The sequence below is a fragment of the Halichoeres trimaculatus genome, unplaced genomic scaffold, assembly GCF_033239565.1.
Source record: "Halichoeres trimaculatus isolate MK-OKI-2021-1 unplaced genomic scaffold, fHalTri1.1 fHalTri1_scaffold_24, whole genome shotgun sequence".
Lineage (NCBI taxonomy): Eukaryota > Metazoa > Chordata > Actinopteri > Labriformes > Labridae > Halichoeres > Halichoeres trimaculatus.
The window spans coordinates 6,512,187-6,536,888 of NW_027437202.1; the positions used below are offsets into that span (position 1 = coordinate 6,512,187).

General features: G+C 43.1%; 2 protein-coding genes across 2 annotated transcripts in view; one reads left to right on the forward strand and one right to left on the reverse strand.

The window, feature by feature from the left end:
- Positions 1 to 305: 305 nt before the first annotated feature.
- Positions 306 to 24,702, forward strand: part of LOC141785940 (metalloreductase STEAP3-like) — a 35,420-nt gene continuing 11,023 nt past the window's right edge. Inside the window, exon 1 of the mRNA XM_074664569.1 lies at positions 306 to 359. The gene's annotated coding sequence lies outside the window, so the exon portion shown is untranslated. The remainder of the gene's footprint in view (positions 360 to 24,702) is intronic.
- en1b (engrailed homeobox 1b) lies at positions 18,252 to 21,449 on the reverse strand. The gene is made up of 2 exons (XM_074664659.1): positions 20,596 to 21,449; positions 18,252 to 18,964 (listed from the first exon to the last, which is right to left on the reverse strand). The coding sequence occupies exons 1-2, from the start codon at positions 21,152 to 21,154 to the stop codon at positions 18,645 to 18,647; spliced, it is 879 nt and encodes a 292-aa protein (XP_074520760.1). The 5' UTR covers positions 21,155 to 21,449; the 3' UTR covers positions 18,252 to 18,644.

Consider the following 24,702-nt stretch of genomic DNA (forward strand, 5'->3'; position numbering starts at 1 on the left):
GAGAAACACACTCACCAACCGCTCTCTGAGCGTTAGTTTGGGTTAACCCTTCAAATCTGATCCACTGAAACAATGGAGAGAAATCAGACATGAGGGTTTGGTTTTTCAGACCACACAACTTGTGGGAATAATCCACCAGGCCTTGATGTTGGATGAGGTTTGCTCCAAAGCCTTGACCAGTTTATACGACCCCTGAGAATAAGAGTAATGTCAGTGTGTGGGCTTTCTAAGAGGTCTTGAAGAAGTCCCACTTTAATACAGGATAATTTAACTCTTTAACACGATGTGCTTTTGTTTCCAGGAGGAAGGAGCTGGCCTGTGTTCATTCGTTTGCATCAAGGATTGAAACATCCACCAAGGTACAGAAAAATGACTCTTCCTCCTCGAATCCTGTGTCTTTCTCTCCGTCTGCTGCTGGAAGTGTGTTTTCCTTCAAGCATAGTTACGCTCCCATCAGCTTCCTGCACTGCACACTGTTTGCCCGGTCATGCATGGCCGCCTGTGTGTGTGTGTGCTTGCGTTTGAATGTGTGTCATTGCTGCGTACCAACCAAAGATGAAAAAAAATGGCTGCGAGGGAAGAGAATAAAAGGGAGATGGAGAGGAAGAGGAGCAGAAACAAAAGAGGGAAACAGAAAGACGAGGGGCAGAACAGGCTTTATCCATCAGGCTCTGGTCGGCGGCCAAGTGCACAAATCCATCTGATGGGAACACACAGTCTGTACACCTGTTCGAACCAGCTGGCCGCCACTACCTGTCTCAGTGGCTTTGTCACCTTTTTTTTTCAAAATCCGCCAAAATAAAACATAAATTTAAAGATTTAAAGGAAAAACTTGGGATGAAATAGCATTAGAGGGTACCTGGGATTAAATTCCTGACATGCCACCAAAGTGCAAAAAGCTCCATAAGAAAATAGTTGCTGACATCTTGTCCATCGTTCTCAAGTTCAGCCAGTCTCCACCTCCAAGGGTCCAGGACTGAGCTTCTTCAGCAGTCTGTTCAGTCTCTGTCTCCTGGATCCTGTCTGCTCACAGCAGGTGAAGCTCTTCCAACGTGGCGTTCATGTCTAGTGTTAGCATGATGCTACTCTGCCTTCTGGTATTCCTTCTATTGCTGGATTAGCATGGCTAGCTCGTCCATCTTATTGGAAAACGATCTTACCTTCCCAATAATGATGGATGGAAGGACAGGTCCATGTCTGTCTCTTCTCTTCACCTTGTGGGGAAACATCTGGCCTAGCACCAGTTAGCACTGACATGCTACAGGCTGCTTACAGCCGATTTCACATGTAAATAATGCAGCCCCAGTTATATGACAAACGCAGGAGCAAAAATAGTAAAAATATCACTGAAGACACAACCAATTTGGTGTCCACGACCAACAAATGAACCATACAAAGAAGAGAGAGCTGCTGCAACAACAATTAGACGTCTGTAAGCAGCTTGTGTGTGTGTGTAGATATTGTTGACCGTCGAGCATGTACCTTACGTTTATTTCCCCCTCACCTTTCTTCCTGCTTCTTTCAAAATTTCACTCTGATACGTCAAACCCGTCAACTAAAAACTGCTTTAATGAAAATTCCTGTGTAAACACCTTCCAATTTCCCCAGATCACATCTGATCCAGCTCCGGCATCATTTCTGTCTAAATGTATTTGAGAGGATTAGTCCAAACAGCTGACAGTATTGATCAGCGATGCATGATATCTTATTTTCTCTCCTGCGTGCTATCTATCTATATATGTGTCAGTGTTTATCACCGTATGGTTTCCTGTCAGCGTGTTTTTTCCAGCTATACCATATTTCTCCGTTTGTTTCCTCCTTGCACCCAGATAACCTCAAGACAACAATTTGTGCATGCATGTTTTGTGCATTTTCCACTTTTTTATCCTGCGTGCAGCAGAATGTACCCGTGCACGCTTTCTACAGGGCTTCAAGAGAAGCTTACAGTATGTGCATGTGTCAGCATCATCGCTCCATCTCCCCACGGCATCTCCTGGAAGCTGACAACTGGATAATAGCTTTTTACTTTTCCAGAGCAGGGCTCCGGAGAGAGCTAATATGATTATAAATCATTATTCAGATAGAAAGGTGAGGGCTCAGGGAGCGTCATTATGCTTTATTTGTAATTCTTTTTTGATTTCTGCATCCAAGGCTGAGACGTGAACTCAGCGCCCTGCACATCCGTCATGAGTAAAACTTCCACCTTTGATTCTGTTTTGTTCATTTTTTGTTTCAGTAAAATCAGATTTGTTCCCTGATCAAATCTTCTGTCGCTTCTCCGTTTCAACACATGGCTTCGATTTGCAGAATTCTTCCTCCGTGCGCTTTTTTTTCCCGTTGCTGCCTACTTTTTGGGCTCGACAGGTAAAATTAACATGACAAAACCTTCATTGTGGGTCTTAACTAAGTGCTGCTAAGATATGAGCTCCTGATGAGCAGGCGCCGCGTCGGAAAACTCGGATGATTTAGCAGCCGATTAGTCACGAAGCTGCAGCTTTGTGCTGCAATACGACAGGGAGTGTAAACAGAGCAAATCCATCTTTGTCAGAGCACAAAGATGCAGCGAACAATTCCCTCGCTGACAAAATGATCCAAATCCCAGCGAATGTGAAGTGACTGAAACAAAGTCATCGATGCTTTACGATAAGGCTGCCATTAAAGAGGTTTAGCCTGGAGAGCTGATTGAGGAGCGGTTTTTCCTCTTCCTCGCTGGAAGATAAGACTCGAGGATGGCGCCGTGTGACGCCTGAGAGTGTTTCGAGCTTCGCTTGGGTTGCACATGCAGCCAACGTGTGCGTGCTCTCGCCTTCATGTGTGTAAAGTTCTATGCTTGCATGCTTTTCATGGCTTCCCACTGAGTAGGAATCCCACCATTTGTCCTCCAGCTGATTTCTGTAAATACAGAAAAAGAGGCCCGGCCCAACTTTATTTTTGGCTCTGCAGCTTTAAGGCTTAACAGATGTCACTCTGGGGCTGCAGAGGAACATGAAGTAACAGTAACAGTTTGTTTTCGGCGAGAACACAAGCGCCCTTTGATGAATGTGGTTACCGCTCATACCAATTCTTTCACAGGTGCCCTAAAGCAAGGCCGCGATCCTTTAATTACCTCAGAGGAGAACAAAGAACAGGCGAATGAAACTGTGTGAAAAGCTGACAAAGAAAAGTGCAGTTTCAGCTGCTTTCACAGATATCTTTCGAATGCAAATTGTGCGATCAGGCTCTGCTGAGGGACGATAACGCAAAGTCAGGAAGGAGGCTTCACCTGGACTTAAAGCTTCCTCCGTTAGGTGTGCGAAAAGGAAACACAAATGCAGAGATTCTCACCATTCCAGCTGCATGATCAACACTTTTTCATCTCTCGCCTCCACCGTATCCCTGGCGACGGCGGAGAGACTTGTTCGAAGACTGATGTCTGCCCCAGTTTAACTAATTAATCTCTCACAGCTCCGGAGAGTTTCCTCAAGCCTGGCGTGGCAGAGACAAACACCTGGATACCTGACTCCTCCTCGATCCAAACCTAAGGTGTGGGAGCACATGCACGCCTCTGAGCGGCCTCCTGTGTCCACTCGTCTCTTCGTGTTGTTACATCTTGCAGGACTGGATCGCATTTAAGGAACCCTGCTGGATCGCTTTAGAGAAAGATGCTTTGGCAGCAGAAAAGAAACAGACTGTCGACTCGGTTGCAACATGATTTATGAAAAAAGTCGAATGCGTGGTCTCGTTTTTGTTTTCGTCACCGTACCCAGATGATACAGGTAGTTTGACAATATTGACGTTAATAACCCCCAGCTTTAAAACCTGACCTCATCAGACAGTAAAAAATTACGTCTTGTTCGCTATAAATCCAAAGTAGATAATGTTGCCAGGTAGGATTGTCTGTCTGGAGGACGGCAGGGTATGAGCTCTAATGTCAAGGTATCATTAAGTCCTCCTCCAGACTGATTGTTAGCAGCTGTTCTCCAGCATGTAGTCTGACAGAGAGACAGGGAACTGGATCCTGGACTGATCTAATGATGGTCCCATGAAGAGGAAGACGACATCCTCCTTATCCGGAGGCTTCAGGAAGCTGGGTGTCTTCTCCTCCGACGCTGAACGCCGTTTTCTTCTCATGGTGTGGATGATGATTCACTCACACCTCATCTCCCCAGCAGGAACGCCGCGCTCTTACGGCGGCTCGAGCCTGACCCTGGGTTGACTTCCAAAGCCAATAAACAGCTATCACATGCTGTCACATGCATGAAGGAGAAGTGAAACTGTTACTTTTGGCTCCCTGTCCTCAGCTTTGATGTGAAATCACTCGAGGACCTTGGCTGATAGACTAAATATATACAGACATCTGCCTCTCACTTCATTCCTGTTTTATGTTCTTTGAAAACATGTTATTTTTTTCCCGGCTAATGAAAATCGTCTGTTGCTCGCTGACTGATGCTATGAAGAGCCAATTGGGAGCCTGTGACTCACAAAATTGGTTTCCTGCGAACCAATTGTGGCTCTGCTACCTCTTTGTTTCATTAAACCCACCGTGGTTTCCCTTCTTTCTTTCCTCTTTTTTTTTAAACCATGAACGACTGCTAGACAGAACGGTTATGGATCCAAAACCATGTGTGCAACAGCGCAAATAATCCCACTTTTCATCCGAAAGGATCGGAGCAGTAGGAGAGAGCAGGATAACGGAGCATGTGCCAGATGAATTAGCGAAGAATACATCATAGAAAATGACTTCTTTACAAAGCAAGGGTCATGTACCTGCGCTGGATTTACCAAGCTCCTGTGAGTTATCGTGCTATCATTCCAGCCTGTCAGTGCCTTATTATTTGGAGGATCAGTGACGCTTGTATTAGATTTCACTTCGTACTCCTTTCTGGAACCTTCCACTGCAGCCCTGCTGGGCCCACTCATAACTGGGAGGGTTTAAGGACTTCATAAGTTTCCCAGAGAAAAAGCCACAAGACTGATTTAGCCGTAATCTTATCCGATGTCTTTATAGAAGCCAGATCTGGAGCATCAGGAGTCAGACGGCGAGATAAATACGGCTGAGGAGAAGGGCGCTTTGTAGACACGGCGAGGAATAATTAAAGACAAAGACAGGAAAGGTTGTGGAAAGCTGGAGGGTGGCTGAGCCGAGCGTTTGTTTACCTCTGATGAGAGATGATCGTCAGTCACTCCGCCGGATGAAATATTGGGGCCACGATCGCAGACTGATGACATATCAGCAGGGCTACTCGAATACCTCGCGGCTGGATGGGTCAATTTAGATCACGTTCAGAGTTTAAATTAATCAGGGAGCTGGGGGACAGAGTTTCAATTAAGGGAACCTGGATTGAATTGTGCTTGTCTTTTCAGAACTTGTATGTACTTTTACTGTGTCAGGCAGATTTATTAATATCACATCACATCGCTGTGCACCTCTTCCAGGGAAGCAACAACAGAATTAATTCAGGGATACAGCCCCGTACCAACGCTTGGATCAACTTATCCCAAATGCAGATGTCAGAGCAGGTTCTGGTTGTCTAATCTGACACGTAACATGGCAGATCTATCTGAGAGGCGAGGCGGAAAATATAAATTAAAACAGTATTCGTAGGGTGGATGGTGCACGATGAAGCTCAGGCTAAAAAAGGAGTGAGGGTGGTTGTTGTGTATTGTTTATTTTTGGTAAATGAAGAGTTTAAGGAGACATAGTCAGCTGTTTCTGCAGATTTGTGTCAGTGTTCAAACTGTTTTTCAGCTGTAGTCGAAGGAACTAGAGGCTTTTTAAGGAACCCAGGAACTTTAACCAGAACGAGTATTATCTCTGACTCCACATGATGTGTTGAAATGACATGTCAGTCACAAAAACAAAGGCTTTAAGGCTTCCATAGACCCCCTTCTTTCTGATTGGCCAGCATTACGGTTGCCTGTCAGGAACGAGCTATTACATTGGTGGAGATCCTTATGGGATGATGTCATTATTCTCATCAAAATCTCGTAACAAACTTGTCAAAGCCTCGCCAAAGTTTCGTCAAAGTCTTGTCAATATGATGTCAAAATCTCTTAAAAATCATATCAAAATATCGTCCAAGTCTCGTCAAGGTCTCATCCAAATCTCATCAAAATCTTGTCAAAGTCTCATAAAATCTCATGAAAATCTCATCTGTCTTGTCAAAGTCTTGTGAAGTCTGATCAAGATCTTGTCAAAGTCTCCTGAAAGTGTCATCAAAGTCTCATCGAGGTCTCGTCAAAGTCTCATCAGTCTCATCAAAGTCTCATCGAGGTCTCATCAAAGTCTCATCAGAGTCTCATCAAAGTCTTAACAGTCTCTTCAGAATCTTGTCAACAAAATCATGTCAAAGTCTCATGAAAGTCTTCTCAAAGTCTCATCAAAGTTTCATTAAAATCTCGTGAAAATCTCATGAAAGTCTTCTCAAAGTCTCATCAAAGTCTCATCAAAGTCTTGTCAGTTGTGTCAGAATCTTGTCAAAGTCTCCTGAAAGTCTCCTGGAAGTCTCATTGAAATTCCGTCAAAGTCTAATCAAAGTCTCGTCCAAGTATCATCAAAGTCTCATCAAAATCTAATGAAAGTCTCATGCTCATCTTGTCAGAATCACGTCACAGTCTCACGAAAGTCTTATCAAAAGCTTATCTAAGTCTCGTCCAAGTCTCGTCCAAGTCTCATCAAAGTATCATCAAAGTCTTGTCAAAGTCTTGCACTATTTTTATCAGAACTTGATAAGTTTACAGACAGATTCAGTGATTTCTACAACACATGAATATATAGAGGCTTTATAATCTGAGGCATGAAGGTGATTGTTCTGTATTTTTTATTTTTGGTGAATGAAGAGTTAAAGGAGACATAAATGGCTGTTCTTGTAGATTTGTGTGAATTTAAAGTTAATATGAGCATTTGACCCCAGGAACTTTAACCAGAGTCAGTATCATCTCCTACCTGACATGCTGTGTTGAAATAACCCCTCAGTAACCCAAACAAAGACGCTCCTGAGTCGCTCAGCTTTGTCTTCCTGGGGCAGAAAAGTTTCACCAGCTCAGCTCAGAGCTAATTCTTTAATTATACGCCACTGACTGTTTCACATGTGATCAAGTAATGTCTCCATGGAGTCAGCACTGCCGCCTCTTTAGATTATTCCACATCAGCAGAATTTGGACTCAAACACATGTTCCCGATCAGGAAATCAGAGCTCATTGACAGCGACTTGATGAAGACGCAAACAAAGCGCTCGAGTCGTGAACGACGCTGAGAGATCAGGGCGAGGCCGGTTTTTGGTGGGTTTGGTTTGGCCCGCTGAAGAGAGACGTCACTCAGCAGCGAGCAGCGTGTTACACAACAAGTGAGACAGGGAGAGGGTGAGGAAAACAGGAGGTAAATAGAGAGATAGAGGAAATTAAAGTGGCTGTAGACTTGAACTCTGGCTGAACCGTCGTGTTCGAGGCCCAGCCTCGACGGGACGACTCCCACAAACTGACATCGGCAATTATGATATCTTATTTTTCGAAACTGTGCACAACAGTCTTGAATTAAACACGGAAGCAGATTGTTTTCATGACTGATATAGATGTTCTTCTTTCTGACTGAAGGAAGCCTTGACCTCGGGAGTGTCTCCAAATTAAGCCTGAGCACCAGCTTTTGCATGTGCATGCAATTTCATGTGTCAGTCTCTGCATGAATATAAGACATGTGGACATGTTGGGTGAGTGATTCAGTGTGTGAGACGAGGCAAAGAGCTTGTGCAATCTTTAAGATAATATTCATGATCATAGCCGACGTTAAATACCTGAGAGGTGTAGAAGGCCTCTATCATTGAACATCTGACAGCGCCACATATAGGTGGAGGAATTTTTGATTTGAATTATGCTAATTTGGAAAAAAGCTAGCGCAGGTCGCTATCAAATTGTCCTGGTCTGGTGCCAACGTGTCACCTTTCTGCAGCTGTGCTCCCGTAAAGCCTTGCAGACGGGAGCTTCCACAATTAAAGCTGAACAAATAAGCGGCTATCACGGCGCGCAGAGAGGTGAAATTGGCCCACTTCAAGCATATCAATCCGAGCAGATGTGTGTTTAGATAATAGATGGGACGCAGCAGGGCACCTTTTCTATCAAGTGTTACAGCTGCTGCATGGTGAAAACAGTTTCAAGGTGCCTCTTCAGAAAGACTTTTCTAACGCAATGTGTCACCAGATGTCAAAAAAAAGTGCATTGCAGGAAAAACACGCTAAGCTCGACCCACTCCTTGTGGTTGCTTGTGCCGCCCTCGGTTGAGGCCGCAGAGTCTGCTAACCATCCAGCAAAGATAGTAAGTAGAAACAGTTCGGGCTTAAGCAGCAGCAGCGGCAGCGGCATCTTCGTCTCCGTTTTGTTGCACTGCCACAACGGCACATTCCAAACGGAGCCTGCGCTGTGTAAGAATGCGAGCGGCGCCGGCCAAAAAACGAGGCAAATTAGCATAAGTGCCATGTTCGATCCATCACAGGGGGACTCAAATGGCTGCTGGTCCTTATCCCATCCCATTTTTGGCCTTGTCTGTGGAGGAAGTCATGAACTTGGAGCGAGGCAGAGAGGAAAAGCTGCCTGTTTAAGTCGATATTTGCTCTCAGAGTAATTTGGAGCAGACTTTTTGGAATCAGTGAAAGGGCTTCGTTGTAATTCCCTTTCATGCTCATCTTCTATCTCTGAAGTCACCACAGGGCTAAACAGCAGCATAAGGATGCCAGATGGATTACAGCGACGCACTCTTTCACTCCCTCCCGTTCCTTTGCAACATGTTTTGCGTACGGGGGAGATCCAGAAGGCGGATGACAGAAGACCGAATCACACTGGCTCTTTCTCACTGTCACTCCCTTTCCCCCTCACAGTAACCGAGTCTGACGGGTTTGTTTTTTCACCAAGCGTGCTGAACTGATTTCCTCCTTCACATAGTGACCTCTTTAAGCAGTCGCTGGAAAGGGATGACAAAAGCTTTGCTCAGACGCTATCGAGTTTTTCCTTTTCATGGAAAACAGAAAGTATCTCATGCTTTTAATTCACTCACTCTGCTCCTCTAGAAGTTTGTCTCTTTGTTTTGTTTTTTTTGAGATGTGTTAGATAAACGTCCTGCTCTCTTTAGAGGAGGACTCAGCGCTGATGAGCTGTGCCTCTGATTGACAGCTGGGGCTAACATGTAAAGTGCTATCCTGGAAAAAGTGGAGTGCCCCAGGTCGGGAAGTCCTCCTCCTCCTCCTCCTCCTCCTTCTGGGATCTGTTCTGCTGCGTATGAGGATCCTCATAAATATCTCTCACCAGCTCATCAGCCACACTGCTCACCATTTTCCATCCCCGGCCTGAGCTGAGGGGTCGGCTGAGACGAGCTGTGATGGATGCAGTGTGGCGCGGTCACTCGCAGCGCTGATAACACAGAGTGAGTGTGTGTTTGAATGTGTGGAGTCCAATCCTGCCTCAAAGAGGGGGTACTAAAAAATTTTTCTTATTGTTTTTTTACTTTATTCTGCCCCTCTGGTGCTCCCGTAGTAGCTGCACAGGAGTGGTTTTCTTATTAAGGTGCTTTGGAGAACCACTTTGTTTTGGTGGTGTCTCTTTAAGGCTTCCATAGACCCCCTTCTTTCTGATTGGCCAGCTTTTTTTAAGGCCTGTAAGGGACTCAGCTATTGCTATGGTGGAGATCCTTATGGGATAATATCATTTCAGCAAGTCTTGTTAAAACTTGTCAAAATCTTGTAAAAATTATGTGTAAATCTCATCAAAATGTTGTCAGATTTTGTCAGAATCTCATCCAAATCTCATCCAAATCTCATCAAAAACTCATCAAAGTCTAGTCAAAATCTCATCAGAATCTCATCAAAATTTTATTATAGTCTCATCAAAGTCTCAAGAAAGTCTTGCCAAAATCTTGTAAAGTCTAGTCAAAATCTCATCCAAATCTCAGCAAAATCTTGTCAAAATTTCATCAAAGTCTCATCAAATCTCTTTAAAATCTCATGCTATTTTTAGAACTTGATCAGACACCATTCACATGAATATTCAGAGGTTTGAAAATCTGCACACGTTTAGTTTGAACATCCAGCATTCTTATTTGTACCCCTCTTTAAAATATTGGAAAGCAGGATACCCCCTCTTTAAGTTAAATCAAGCAAAGCTTATCACCTCGCTGTTTCCTAGCCTGCCAGGTAGTTTAAAAATGAAACCTGAGACCAGTTAAGCCGCGTGGACATCCGTTGGCTGACTGTCGTCCAATCAGGAAGTCGCATTCACGTTTAATAACAAACAAATAAGTTAGTTTGTGCGTCCTGCTGCGTCAGCTCCCTGTTCTTCAGGGTTAACCTGGTCCACCGCTATTTCACACCTCCCCAGCAGCTCTGCCTCACCAGGTGGTTTGACTTTGCAGCCACTTTCCCACTTGAGGACTTAATGCAGACACACAGACCCAGCTGGAACCCATTAGGGCCCAGGACCCGGCCAACTAGGCTCAAAACATAACACCAGCTCAATCAGCTGGTCCGTGAGGCCTCCAGCAGACAGGAAGGCAACTGGAAACCACCGAGTGTCTAAATGTTTTTGTAAAATGCTGCGTTATTACACGCGCGGAAACAAAACACAAAAAAAGGAGACTATGGGCGACAAGTGTGGAAGATTTTGGTGATTTTCACGAGCTTAACCCTCGTCTCTTCTCAGCGCTGTGGAGTCACTCAGCCTGGTCTGCATTTTGTGATCAGCTCCTCTTTGAGGGTCTGGAGGTCCGTGGAGGTCACTGAAGTCTGCGTCAGGCTGAACAGGGAGACATCTGTCCGGGCCTGGAAGGATTTCACGCTTCTGGCCGTCCAGATGATTTAGGCTCTGAAGAACTACCTGCTGGGAGAGGCTCCCAGTGGGTTAACCTGACACAGATGGATCCCCTCTCTAGAAGTGAACACACACACATCATTTCAGGATTAAAATACACACACTCGCCTTTTAGATGTAAGTCACTGGAGAAAGCTGGTGAAATCACTCAGACGTTATCCTGAAACCCTAAGAAGAGGTCAGTTTTTAGTCCGTTTTTAGAGGGTTGGCAGTAAAAAGTAAAGTTTGAAACAGTAAATATTAATTTTTCTCGAGGAGCGACGTGAAAAACTCCCTGCGTTGAGTGGCAGGGATCAGCAACATCTGGCCAGGACATCAGGAAACGCTCCTGTCTTTTCCACACACACACATGAGCCCACACAAACACACTCGGTGGTACTCAGATGTGCACTCCAGTGAGCATGAGGCTCATGAACATCTGGCTTCCCAGACTCCCCCAAAGGGGATTCAGCTTTTTGTTGTTTTTGATTTCTGGTTGTTCTGTACTTAGAGTCCGTATAAATTAGGGACAAACTCCGTGTTGTCTTCTTTAATCCCCTTTCTTTCTCGAAGCAGACTCCTGGAAGTCAGAAAAGTTGACCTCTGACTTTCTGGAAAATGAATGTGAAGCATCCCGCTTTGAGGATGATAATAATTCCTGATGTTTTAGCTCGATGTAAACGTATGCAAGGCCAAGCTTATCAGAAATCTCAGAGCAACACAAAAGCAGTCGACTCCGCTCACCCCCCCACTTAATTCATCCTCTAAATCCCATTTGGAGTCCGTTGGTTTCTTTGTGAAGCAGCCGAGCCAAATAAGCGGTGGAAGCGAGCTGCTGCGTCGGTTTCCTCAGGGAGCACCCTGCTTTGGCACCGGCTCATCGGGGGCCTGTTTCGACTCACATTTGCGGTTAATTATTATCAGCCCGCGGCCATAATGAGCGCGGCATCGACCTGTGGCTATATGTGTTGCTGTATTATTACTTAAAGGGAAAACAATCAGGCGGCTTCTCCCACAGAGCCGGTTAAGGAGTTTGCAGATACAAGATTGATTTGGGGGAGATAGGACGGAGAACAGTGTGTGTGTTTGTGTGTGTGTGTAAAATCCACCCTTTACCATTTAAGTTTCTTTGTTTTAATATTCACGTTTTGAAAACTCCCCCTCTGTCAAGCTGTGACTCAGTGAAACTCCAAAGAAGCCCAAATGTGGCCTTACTTAACACCATAATGAAAAACTTGGGCTTTTCACATCTGTTTTCAAATATAACTCGAACCCAGAAACGAAATGCAAAAAGAAAAAAAGGCTTCAGATTTTCAGATTCAGCTTGGATGCTGGTTTTTATTTATTTCTTTGACATTTATGAAATAAAGACAGAGTTTCTGCTAATTCTATAAAGGCACGAGGCCAACGAGCTGTGAACGTGACTGGGCTGCTGTTGCAGATCATCTTGTGTTGACACCCAAGGAGAGAAATACTTTATGAGGTCATTTCAATCAATCAGTCATCAGATGTTTGGCACTGGAAGAGATTTGGCGACTTGTTGTATGCACACAAGTCCTCTACGGTGCTTGTTTGACCCTTTGCTGCTTTGATTTGTCACCATAGACTGTAAAATTAATGCATGTAGTCTGTCTGTAGTCTGGCATTTCTGAAACAGATTTTTGAAGCAGATTGGCTATCGAGGCCATATTGGAAGTGACAGGGGCTTTGAGTGGGGATTGGTACCTTTCACATTTGAAACGATATGGTACCTATACCCAGTACCTGGCTATCAGTATCAGTACTCAACGGTACCAATTTTTGGTACTTTTTTGTGTTCATGTGGTAGAAAATAACAATTTGTGTTATAACAAAAAAACTATTTTTTTCAATTTAATATATTCATTCTTCAATATATCACTTTGTAATGCAGTGTTCATGTCCAGCATGGAAAATCTCCCACTCTTCCACTCCCTTATAGTCACAAGGATGCGTTTAGGTACCTAAACATGGTACCTCTTGATTTTACGTGAATTGGTACCCGGTACTTTTTGACAGAAGTCGGTTGGTACCTTTAAAGTACCTAATTCAGTACCCATCTCTTGCTTTGAGTATTTGAGTACAGCTAACCATGTGACCTAAGCTGTGCGTCTGATTGGCTGAGCTCAAGATCTTAGTATCCTCTAAACTGCAGAGTTAAAAAAACGTACAGTGTGTCGACAGTGAAATTAGCGATTCAGACAGGAGACATTTTTTGAACCAGGCTGTAAATAGGTTACTATCTGTTGTGTAAATGTTTTTTTGGCATGGTGTGTATGTGACTTCTGGCCCAAGCAGTCACCGGAAAAACAGCAGATTTTTCCACCTTGTCTCATGTTTTTACAGCTCCACACCTCTCAGCCAAACATGGAACTAGCACCTGTAAAAAAATGTAAACAAAAGCCTCTCAGAAAGATAACGCTCCTAAAGTCAGCGCCTAATATAAATTGTTACAACATTACACCAGGAGATTTTAGCACTGGCTTCAGAGATGCCTAAAAAAACCAACTTCTACATACGTGCATCAAAGGCCTGACACACATGCACACATTCAGACGGACAGACTGACGCTAAGTTATGCTTTAGATGATATGTCGCGGACCACACATTGTGCCAGCTGTGTGTTGAAGCAGTTATTCACGGTCTCGCATTCTGCTGCAGATCCAGAGATGAGTTGCCCCGGTAACCTGAACTCCTGGCCTTTGTCTGTGTAGGTATGTGTGCGGAGGATGGATCTGGACTCAGAGCGGGGTCGGTTTAGACTCCACCCAATCTGGAATGGAAGCGAAGTGGACTCGGTTTGTCGTATGAATCACCGTTTCCTTTCTTTTCACATCCAAACCTGAGCAGACGGCGCGTTTCAATCATTTTCTGCTTACTATGCCTTATTTCCCACAAAATTAATTGCTCTTGACTGCAGCAAATTGGTTTCACTGTCATATGTGGAGCAGCCAGACACTCTGAATATGGGAAGCTTTAGTGTCTTTTGTCAAGCGAGGCTTCATAAATAACTTAGACTTCCTCCTCTGGAGGGCTGCCAGGAGCTCTGCGCTATAAACTACACAAGCTCCACGGCTTTCCAGCGGCACAATGGACCGCCGGCTCTTGACCTCTGGGGGAGTTCAGAGCAGTATTTGAGCTAATATTTCTGTAAGTAAGTAATTGACCAGCCTCTCCCTCCTTCCCTGTGTGTGTGTGTGTGTGTGTGTGTGTGGAAGTAACCCAAGATGAAACCTGTTAAACTTCAGGGTTTGATTTTCACAGCTACAGCGAAACTCTGACTGTTAAGCTAGCTGCTTCACTCCAACCAAAAATCTACGACTTCCACGCGCTTCAGCGACCGAAGAGACGACATATGGGCGACCCACTTCCCCCTGAAACACATGAGCGCGTCCAAACGTGCCGCCCCACATTCATCATACCGCTTGAACAGTGATAATGTTCCCACCTCAGGTTTTTCCTCCCCCCCCCCGCTGACAGCAAGAAGTCTTCCCATACGCTGGGTGGCCCCAGAGGGCCCCACGCACCGATGACATCAGCGTTCAGCCTGGAGGAGCCCGTGACAGCCATATGTAAATTGAATATGACTAATCGCTTCCCTGCATCACCTCCAGGACGCTGCGATGAAAGATGGAGCGGGGAAGTCTGCGGCGCCGCTGCGTTTGAAGTGAGAGGAGAGGCGGCGAGGATCGTGGACGGTTGAGGGGCTGTTTTCTTGGACGCATGATGGGATTGGGAAAACGTCTCAGGAGAAGAGCGTCTTCTTCTTCTTCTTCTTCTTCTTCTTCTTCTTCTTCTTCTTCTTCTTCCAGCTTTGGTTTTCTCTGGTGCAGTGGTCCACACACACACACACACGCTGTGGAAGACAGAGGAAGATAAAGTGCTTCCACATGTTCGAGGCAAAAAGAAGAGGCTGAGGTGCATGTGACCACCCATATCAGAGGGGAATCCCAGGTGTCTTTGCCTTTGTTCTCCCTCCGTGTGTGTCTTCCAATCAGAAAGTTGCCACGAAAAGTTTACCAAATCCACAAACACTAACTCAAAGTAAAGCATCAAGTTGTCTCTTTTTGATGAGAAACGTCAGATTCTGGCGTTTTCTTCTTTACAGAGTCAAACTCCAGCTCCTGATTAATGAGCTGCATGTTGACGACTTCTTCTGATGCACATTAAAAACACAACCAAGCTGTCTGAGCTGCAGCACATAGCTGTGGTTCGAATTGCACTGTCATTTCCTAAAACTTCCTTTTTAATTAGAGCAGCAGACCCGTCCTGATGCGGCATGCTACTGACGAAACGTTTTTTTAAAAAGCAGCATCTCTATTTCCTTTAAAGGCCCTGTGAAGAGTTTGTAAACAGTGGAAGGAAGCATTTAAAGGTTGCACGAAGAAGGTGTGTTGGTGAAGCCCCCTCCACCCTGAAATCGCCCCCTGATGGGCAGAGTAAACAAGTGACGCTGTGTATATCCTCCATGTAATCCTGATTTCTCTCGGTGAGATCACGGCTGTGCAGAGAGCCCCCCGGATGCTCAGCTGCGTTGTGGGAGGTTCCCTCTCAATGCCACCTTTGTGTCTCTGCTCACATGTGTGTGTGCACAATAAGTCATGATGAAACTCGTTTGTGTTTGCACTTAGAGGCATCAAAGCGTTTGGAACAACATTTGTAGAAGAGGGACAAGACAGGCAGATCATTTTCTAACGAGTGTTAAACAAAAGTCTCCAGTCTGGAGCGGATTAAGATCAGAAATAAATCAGAAATCTGACAAAGCTGAGGCGTTTTTCTTCATTTCACCCTGAAAAGAAATCAACATGTCAGGAAAAAAAACAGAAAAGGAGAAATTTCTTCATTTAGGACTGAGAACAAACAAGAAAATATAATCTTCTTTAAGCAGAGCTTTGCAAATCATGCCATTTTGCATGCCGTGTAAATCCAAACCGGGCAGCTCCAGGGATTCTTCTTCTCCTCCTCCGATTATGGAGGCAGCAGCCAGGAAGGAATTACTCTAAACTTCTCTCCTTAGCAGCTCCACCGTCACAGGGCAGTGATCTAAAGAGCTGCTTTAAATGGGCCTGCGTGTAAACCAAGGATCTCTTTTCCTGGCTTTTTGCACATGCTTGTATGTGTCTGCATGGCTGCTTTCCACTGTGTGTGTGTTTTTGAGAGTGTGTGAGTGTGTATGCATGTATCAGGCAAAGTGAACACTTTATTTGTGAAGCCTGGTGAGGTCAGGGCCTCTGGGTTTGAGCGACGGGCATCAGAGAAAATTTTAACCGGATGTAAACCTTCTAATATAACAAATAAAAATTCAAAAAAGGAGTTTTTTCTCTTTTTTAAATGGCTATAAAGCAAAGAAAGACAAAACAAAGGGAATGAGACGACTTTCATGCAACAATCCTGCATCTTTTAGCAACAAAGAAATATAAAAACACTCTGCATTTGCACATTTTCCTTCTCTTTCTGCAGCCTTGTTGTCATGTTCAGATTGATCGATCATATCCCATCACCTCTGTCTCACTAATGTGTTTGTGTCCCTGCTCCTTTCCTCATAATTAGATTTGTATTTAATCCCAAAACTTCAGGGGTTTGGGATTGTTTGAAATTGTGCTACAGCTTCTTCACATTATATAACACCGTTCTTGAGACTGATAATGGTTCGTTTTGTGCAGCCAACTCCTTCCCCTTTAAACATCCGAGATTTCCAGTGTGTATTCTCCTTTTATTGCTTTCATTTGCATATAAATTAAATCCATATTGTGCCTGCGAGGCAGACTATGCTAACTATGCAAACGATCCCCGGCTTTTCTTTGTTTTACAGATAAACCCTCAGCTTCCTAAATGACAAGGTGGGAGGGGAGACAGAGAAATCCTCTCGCTGTTTCATAATTGTATGAATTTTAAATACATTGTCACAGAATCCTCTTCCGCATTCACAGCGGGGGATGAAAGTATCATTACAATATTAGAGCTTTAGGGTTAGCTGACCGTGAAGAGCCGGGCAGCCTCTTCACCTCTGGTTACACATGAAGGCCAGATGGCACAGAGGCTGGATTTGGGAACAGAGGGTTTATTTTTTTAAAGGGACACTTTATTCCAAAAGGAAAAACTTATTCTGATTAAGATAAAATAACGATATAAACTCTTTTTAAAAATTATTCTGATTTGAATTCTCTTCACCAACCATCCAATCTTGCATTATTTCACATGCGTAAAATTGCCTGATGATTGCATGAACCCTGCACATCAAACAGCAATAAACTGAATATCTCTTTTTCTTGCAGCAACAAACAGCCCCAGTATTGAAATCAATTATTCTCACGCTTTGCAGTGCGCTTATTGAATATCAGCTCCATAAGGCAGAGCTGAACCTAAACGCAGCAGCAGCAGCAGCAGCAGCGTCTGATGCACTTGAAATAATTAAAACGCGTGAAAAGCGCAGGGCCGTGAACTCGCTCCCTTTTTTTGCAGTCCTCCGCAGGCTTGTTATCTCTTAATTAAATACTCCGATCCGTGATCACTTGTATATAAGCCTCAGCGGTGTGACAAACAAGTTGGATAAACCACAGCAGGTCCCTGGTGATGCTTTTGGAGGACGCGTACACTCAGGCTTGTCAAAGAGTTTTTTTACGCGGAGTTTTTAAAAAACCTCCGAGCAGGACTAGGATCGAAATTGTCAAAATAGAGGATCTTTGATTTGTTCAATATCTTTGCTCGGTTTTAAATTAATGAATAAGAGAAAATAATAATAAAAATAACATTAATAAGGTCCCACAGTAAAAAATAAGCAAAGACAGTTTAACTTCTGATTTAGCTCATACACACAGTTCACAGCCAAAGCTAAATAAAGAGGTCACATGAGGCCAAATTGACGCCATTAATAAAAATAATATTTCAATAAATAAAAGAAAGTTATTTTTTATCCAATAGCAGAATGAAAAAAATATAACACTGGTGTTAAAACTTGTAAAAGCCTGAATTAGTTTAATGAGTGAAATGTAATCCCTTATATGTTGAACTGGAGGTTTCTGATTACAGTGAGAGGTGAGCTGTAAAACTAGGGCTGCTGGAGTGTGTGTGTGAGTGTGAGAGTGTGTGTGTGAGAGAGAGATACATTTTTCTGACTCATTTAAAAGAAAATAAATTAAAGATTGACCTTTAAAAGGAAAATTAATGAATTTAGAAGCACAACGAAGTCAGATACTAATTTAGATTTTTTTCGGCAAATAAAAATTTAAGAAAATTTTACAATAACACATTTTTCAATTTAAAAAAAATGACATTTTGACTCTAAATATTTTAAGTAATACTTTTAAAATAAATTCCCTATTTTTTAATCCCCTTAAAACGAAGGTAAACCATTTTTCTGACTGTTTTTAAAAACAAAGGAAGCTTAAATCCGTCCATCTACCGTTTTCTGTCTTTATTCCAGACTACACGTGAACATATTAAAATCTTTGGCTTGTTTGAGTCTGTGGACTGACGTGTGAAAGGTGAAAAAAATGGGACCACAAAAAATAAAATATAAAAAAAAAAAAAAACTCTACCGAGCCAAACAGACATCCTGTTAATGATAATGTTAGAACGAAAAGTACCCGGATGAGATATGAGCCTGAAATTAAATATACAACATGGTAGCTGTTTGGCTATATAAACTTTAATAACGATTGTTTATTCATATAATTATATACTGTTAGCAATAACAGAAATCTGTGTTTTTAAATAGCGTCCCCCACTTGTAGTTCGTGTTTTTTCCTTATCTCCAAAAGCGAGAAGAGTCCAGCCCAGACACACCGAGGCCCTGCACCGTGCAGGAAGCGTCCGGGCCCTCATTCACTGTCCTCCTTTTCCTCCTGCACGGTCGTCGTGGAATGGTTGTACAGTCCTTGCGCCATGAGCTGCAGGGCCAGCCCGTTCTTGTAGCCGGTGGCCTTTTTAATCTTGGCCCTCTTATTCTGGAACCAGATTTTAATTTGAGACTCGTTCAGGTTGAGTTCCTGCGCCAGAGACTGTCTCCGCTGCTCCGTTATGTACCGGTTGGCCTGGAATTCGTTTTTCAGTCTCTGCAGCTGCTCGGCCGTGAACGCTGTCCTGGGCCGCTTGTCCTCTTTGGTGCTCTTCTTCTTTTTCAGTTTGCGTGTCCGTGGGCCTAGTGTGGAAACAATAGCGGAAATATAATGTTCACTTACGGTTGGACGATAGACACACAAACATTTTACAAACATTAAGAAATTAATTCACGTGGAATAAATGAAGTGAGCACAAGTCTATAAAGAGAGGATGAATGTGAGACATTTACAGATACTCAATTAAATTTAGTTTGTCCTTTATTCGACAGCATCAACGATTAATAATTATGAGACATGACCTTTCCCCTCTGCGCAGTAGTTCTGGATCCCATTGCGCGCACACTGACCTCTCTAGGTCACAACTTAGTGGCACAAAAAGCTCCAAACTGAATTAGCAGAGAAATAAGAAACGTTCCTGGCTTAAAAATATTCTCACACCGGATATCAGATGTCTCAGAGGTGTGTGATGGCAGCAACCCAGTCACACACTCTAAAACACTTCCCTCCTCAGGTCTATCTGCAAACTACACGAGACTTATCTAGAGTTATTGTACTTTTAAAGCAATAAAATGGATCTGTCAGGGCCCTGAGTTCTGCATCCTGCAGGGCTGTGTTGACGTGTGGCTGAATGTGGACAAAGATGCAAGCATGAGATTAAAGCTCGGTCACAGTGCCATGTATGACGCGTCGTGGTGACCTGTCAGTAGGCTATCTGTGCGCGCAAGTGTTGATTTGCGAATGTTTACTTTCATTTCGGCCTCTTCGAGCAGAGAGAGTGAAGGAGAAAGGGATTGAATTAAAAGTAAAGAGGAAAGGCCTTTGACCCCCACGGATCTGAGGGCGTAAAGTTGACACGAGCCCTCAGAAAAAGTCAGTGATGTTAATATATGAATAAGAATAATATAATCAATAAGAAATGAGGCCAAGACCTCAAACTATCCTCGGTGTTTAATAATTAAGCGTTTAACGCCATCCCTAAATATGGTAATAAACACATTACGCATCGAACTCTTCAGCTCCAATAGTTTCCATCGACAATAGGAACACATTTAAGGTTAAAGGGCAAGATGGTCCAAAACCAAAGTGCATTGGATTAACTAAAAGACTCGTTTTAAAATCGAGAAAATGCGATAATGTCAAAGCAATGCTTGATGTAAGGCTGGAGTTTAAAGAACAGAGAAAGAAACATGTCAGAATATTCTGCAAAAGATTAAGTTTTTCTATTTTCCTCTGAATTAAAAAATGCTCAAATTGCGCACGGTGTATACAGAGAGGAGGAACAGAATCAGACACTGAGGCCTAATGTTACATTTATAAGGCAAAACTGTGCATCATGTAAAAAAAATCTAATTTTTAATAGTATTGAAATATCATTAAGCCTGTGATTAAATAATAATAAAAGGAAATATCTGGAGCCATAAGCTAAATGTATCAATTGTCGATGCTTTTTTGTTTTTGCTTGTGCGTAAAGTTAGAAACTGCTGCGTAAATTTATTTTCAGATTTTTTTTCCCTGTATTTTTCTACCTTTGTCAGTTTTTCTGGCTTCTACTCTCCAAAACAAGAAGCATAGCAGAATATTTCACAGTGAGAATCAAAACAAAGAACTTATAAAGTCTCCGTTTGAAGTGGAAGACGACAGAGAGGTGGACTAAGTTCCCCAGCACTCACACGCCCCAGCCGGTCTAATTCGAGAACCATCAGCGCCTTACCAGATGAGGGCCGGTCCGAGTACCGAGTACAGTAAACCCAAGCGGGCCACAACATGGACTGGTTGTCTTTCGTGGGCGTGGATCCTCCATTGCTGCCACTCACAACCATAATAGTCGACGGGCTATCCGCGTATCCTCCAGCCCCGTTGCTGGCGGCTTCGCTCTGTTTTGACGAGTTCTGCTTTGACGAAGGCGAGGAGGACGTGGACGACGAAGAGGAGGAGGAGGGAGACGAGGAGGTGCTGTCGCTGCTGCAGTTGGAGTCCAGGCACAAGCTGCCGGTGTGCGGTGGCCTGGCTCCCAGCGGGTTGACGTTTTCTCTGCCGAGCGTCTGGCTCCGGTCTCGGTAGCTCGGCTCCTTCCTGCAGCCGAAGTCCGGCCGGAGGATGTTGTCAATGAAAAAGTTCGTGGTCCTGTGGGTTTGCTGGGCAGCCTGGTGGGGTATGATCATGGCGGGGGATGGAAGATTTGGCGAAAGGGACATGCTCTCCTCCTCGGCCGAGTCCCGTCCGCTCTTAGGCTCCTTGCGCTCTTCCATGGCGGGTGATGGTGAGAACATTCGGCCTCTCCACGCCAAACTCCACTTGTTGCTCGTTCTCCCGCCCCCCTTCGGTATCCAGTTTAGACACACTGCATGTAAAAACAAGCCGGATCGAATAAATACCTGCGTTATTCTACTATCACCTAAAGTGGGACCATAACGTCTCCTAACGGCTCTGTGAGACTTGGCATAAGGAACAGCCACACAGCGTCCCTGCCTCTGGCCGGCGCAGCATAATATCTGTGTATTTGCGCTTCCTAAACTCTCCTAAACCGTTATCTTCCCCTCCGTGTGTTTTTTTCCTTTCTCTTACACCCAGCCGGAAGCACGTGTGCGCGTACACACGTGTAGCGGACCAATGGGTAGCACAGATCGTCACTGTCACAATTGACGACGTCCAATTAGGAGTGAGGAGAAGCTGCGCCCAGGCAGGCGCGCGCACAGAGCAGCGCGTAGTTCGATCGATTTCAGCGATGCGCACGTGCATACATACACAGGAAGCGTACAAACAAAACAAAAACAAAAGAGTGGCAGTAAGAGTTTTTTTTTTTTTAATCTTTTTTATTATTATTATTATGATTTTTGTTTTTATTTTTACCTGAAAACAGAAATAGAAGTGTTTTCTTTTCCTTTGTTATTAAAAAACGTTTTTGTTTTGTTTTTTTGATACGGTCCCTTTTTATTTTTAGTGTAATGGCAGCAAACTAACTTTTAGATTAGCATCTTTATAATTTGAAATTTGAGATTTTTTTTTGTCAAGATTACTTTCCAGAAATTTGCAAATTGTCATCTATGGGAATAAATTCCTAAAAGTGATATTTGACCTGCAACTCTTAATTTTTTGGCTGACGCTAACGCAATGCAACGACCCATACCACAGAACATATTATAGAAAAAAAAGTTATAATTTTGGGGAAAAAAAGAAAACAAAAGAAAGAAAAATATATTTTGTTTTCTCCAAAATCCAGGTTTTATCATCAGGTATTTTTTCCTTGTACCCTTTCGCACCAAAAGCTGCACATTTAGGCCATATGTGAGAAAAACAACTGTTTCAAAAGAAAGATAAAATCTTACATTTGTGTCCAGGAATTATATGATAAAAGAATATTAAGTTTTAAGATTCAGAAAGCAGCAAAGTGTCGTGATAAATCACGCAGGATTTGTGGAATGAGAGTAAAATGGGCATCGGGCTCTAATTGGTGATATGGAATAATGATATTAATAATTAGGCTCTATAAGCAACATCACGGCGGTGGGCACGTGTTGATGTTTAACACCGCCTTAGTAAAATCTTTATCCCACAGGCCAGATGCCATTGCTACTTAATTAAATTCCAATTAGGACAGTATCAATATGCTGTTTAGCCGCAGCAGCACTGCGCGTAAATGAGCACTCAGTCTGCTCTTATCTGGCGCCGCAACGAGAGGCTGCTCGAGAGAGGCTCGGAAAGATAATTTATAGCTTTTAATTAGTCGTCATTCTGCCCGATCAGCCCGGTGTTCATCACGGGGAGCGGGGCTGAATAAAACCCGAGTCAAAAGCGCTGTCACCGGTCCCTGGCAGGGCCCTTAATCAAAGGGAAGCAGGGGGCCGCGCTACAAGCCGCGTAATTTCCAAGGTGCTGATAAAGCTTGTTGAATAATGGCGGGGGCCCTCGGAGACACCATTTACAGAAATGACTTTATTGACGGTTTAACGCCGGTGATTCATTTTACCTTTCATGTATCGGTTGCCGAATTGTTGGCTGTAATAGGATGATAAATGCGCTGACGGGTCGCAGAACAGGTTTTATTGAGTAGCCTATATACTGGAGGTGTTTCAGCGGAACACACACACACACTTACACACACTCTCACACACAAAGGGTGAGATTGTGTAGAAAGCTGCAGAAAGAGTGCAGAAAATGAAATCATGTGTGTTTTTCCACCTCAGATTTTGACTTTTTGCTGGATTGTATCACTCTGAGTGTAAATATTTTCTTCTTCTTTAAATATGCGTGAGCCAGCTCTGTTTTCTGAAGGGGGGAGGTTCAGACTTCTCTGAGGCCCAGTGACTGAGAGGAGCCCTCTTAAAAAAAAATAAATAAATAAAAAAATTGAGGAAACTATTTTTTGATGAGGCAAACTATTTCTGTCAGCATCTCCAAGCAAATTCTCTGTTAAGCAACTTACACTATCAATTGTCCTTCAACCAAAATCAGTGATATTTGATGATGTGGAAATTCCAGGGTGTCTTTAACTAAAGGTAAAATAACTAAATCCAGGAAGTGGACAGTAATCTAGTGTTGAAAAATATTTTTAAATATCTTTTCCGGTTTGATTAATGTTTTTTCCCATAATCCTTTGCTGGTTGAAGTGATAAAGTAAAAAAAATGTTCCCATAAGTTTTTGCAGATATTAGAGCAAAACTATAGTTGAGAGTCAAAAATCTGACAGTGCAGTTGTAGAAACTTGTAAACAGTTTTACACTGTTTATGATGTTGCCTCAACTTCCCATGATGCCATTTGTTGTAGTTAAAGGATAAATATGAAGATGTAATTTTGCTGATAACTGTAGTTATTTGTTTCTCGGTAAACTTTTCAGATTGTTTGACCAGCTTTAGCTCCACTTTATGAAAACTTTATAAAAGAAAAAAAAAACGTGGAAGAATCTGTCACATTTTTCTATCATGTAATTTAGATGTTCCCACTGTTTCTCTAACAATTGAGCAACATCTTGCAGCAGATATTTTGGGTTCCATGAATGTGGTTTAATGAAGGCAGGGAGAAAACGTGCATGTGTGAGTGTGTCATAGTGCTGCAAGTTTGTGCTCATGCTGTCACATAGTGGAGGAAGATGGAAAGTGTAATCTGAAATGGGCCTTTCATTTTTCCTTACTACATGTTTTCATTCAAGCAGCTGATAAAATCTACAAAGACACAAGAAAATGTGAAGTTACAGAAAGTTTAATGCAGTAGAGAGAAATGTTTTCCTCTAAGATATCAAAGAAAAATGTAATTCACACCAGTGTTGGAGCAAGTGTGTAAGCTTCATAGTTGGAAATGCTAAGTATGAGACTTTGGTGCCCTCTAGTGGCTTTAATGTAGTAGTGCATAACAATTGCTGAAGGTGGAAGCAGCTAAATCACACTAAATTGAGTATTCTTTTTAAATAAGTATTGTAAGATTTAAGAAATGGGGATAACAAATTAAAAAAAACACACAAGTTAGAAAGAATATTAGATATTTTTTATTTTTCTGAATAGTTGCACAAACATTTATTGCATAATGGGGGTGATTATTAAAGTATGATGTAATATTTCATTCATAATTTCCTGCAGTACCAAGATTAACCACAAGATTTCAGAGTCGCACAGGCAAATTGATGAAGTGTCCTGACCTTTGGATTAAAACAGACGAGGAATGATTGGGATTAATAAATCAGGACGTCCCAAAGAGAAATCACAAGCAGGGAGGAAATATTATTTGCATGACTCCCAAAGGCTTTTCTCTGTCATACATGCTCCTTCAAACGTTGATTATCATTCACTGAGTTTCCTCTGTCTGTGTCCGTGTCCCTCCCTCTGG

Bases quoted from the DNA above. Each gene is read 5' to 3' on its own strand.
- en1b (XM_074664659.1), bottom strand. From the start codon at position 21,154: ATGTTCTCACCATCACCCGCCATGGAAGAGCGCAAGGAGCCTAAGAGC. The intron at 18,965-20,595 runs GTAAGGCGCTGA...TTTCCACACTAG, and splicing joins CTCGGACCGGCCCTCATCTG to GCCCACGGACACGCAAACTG.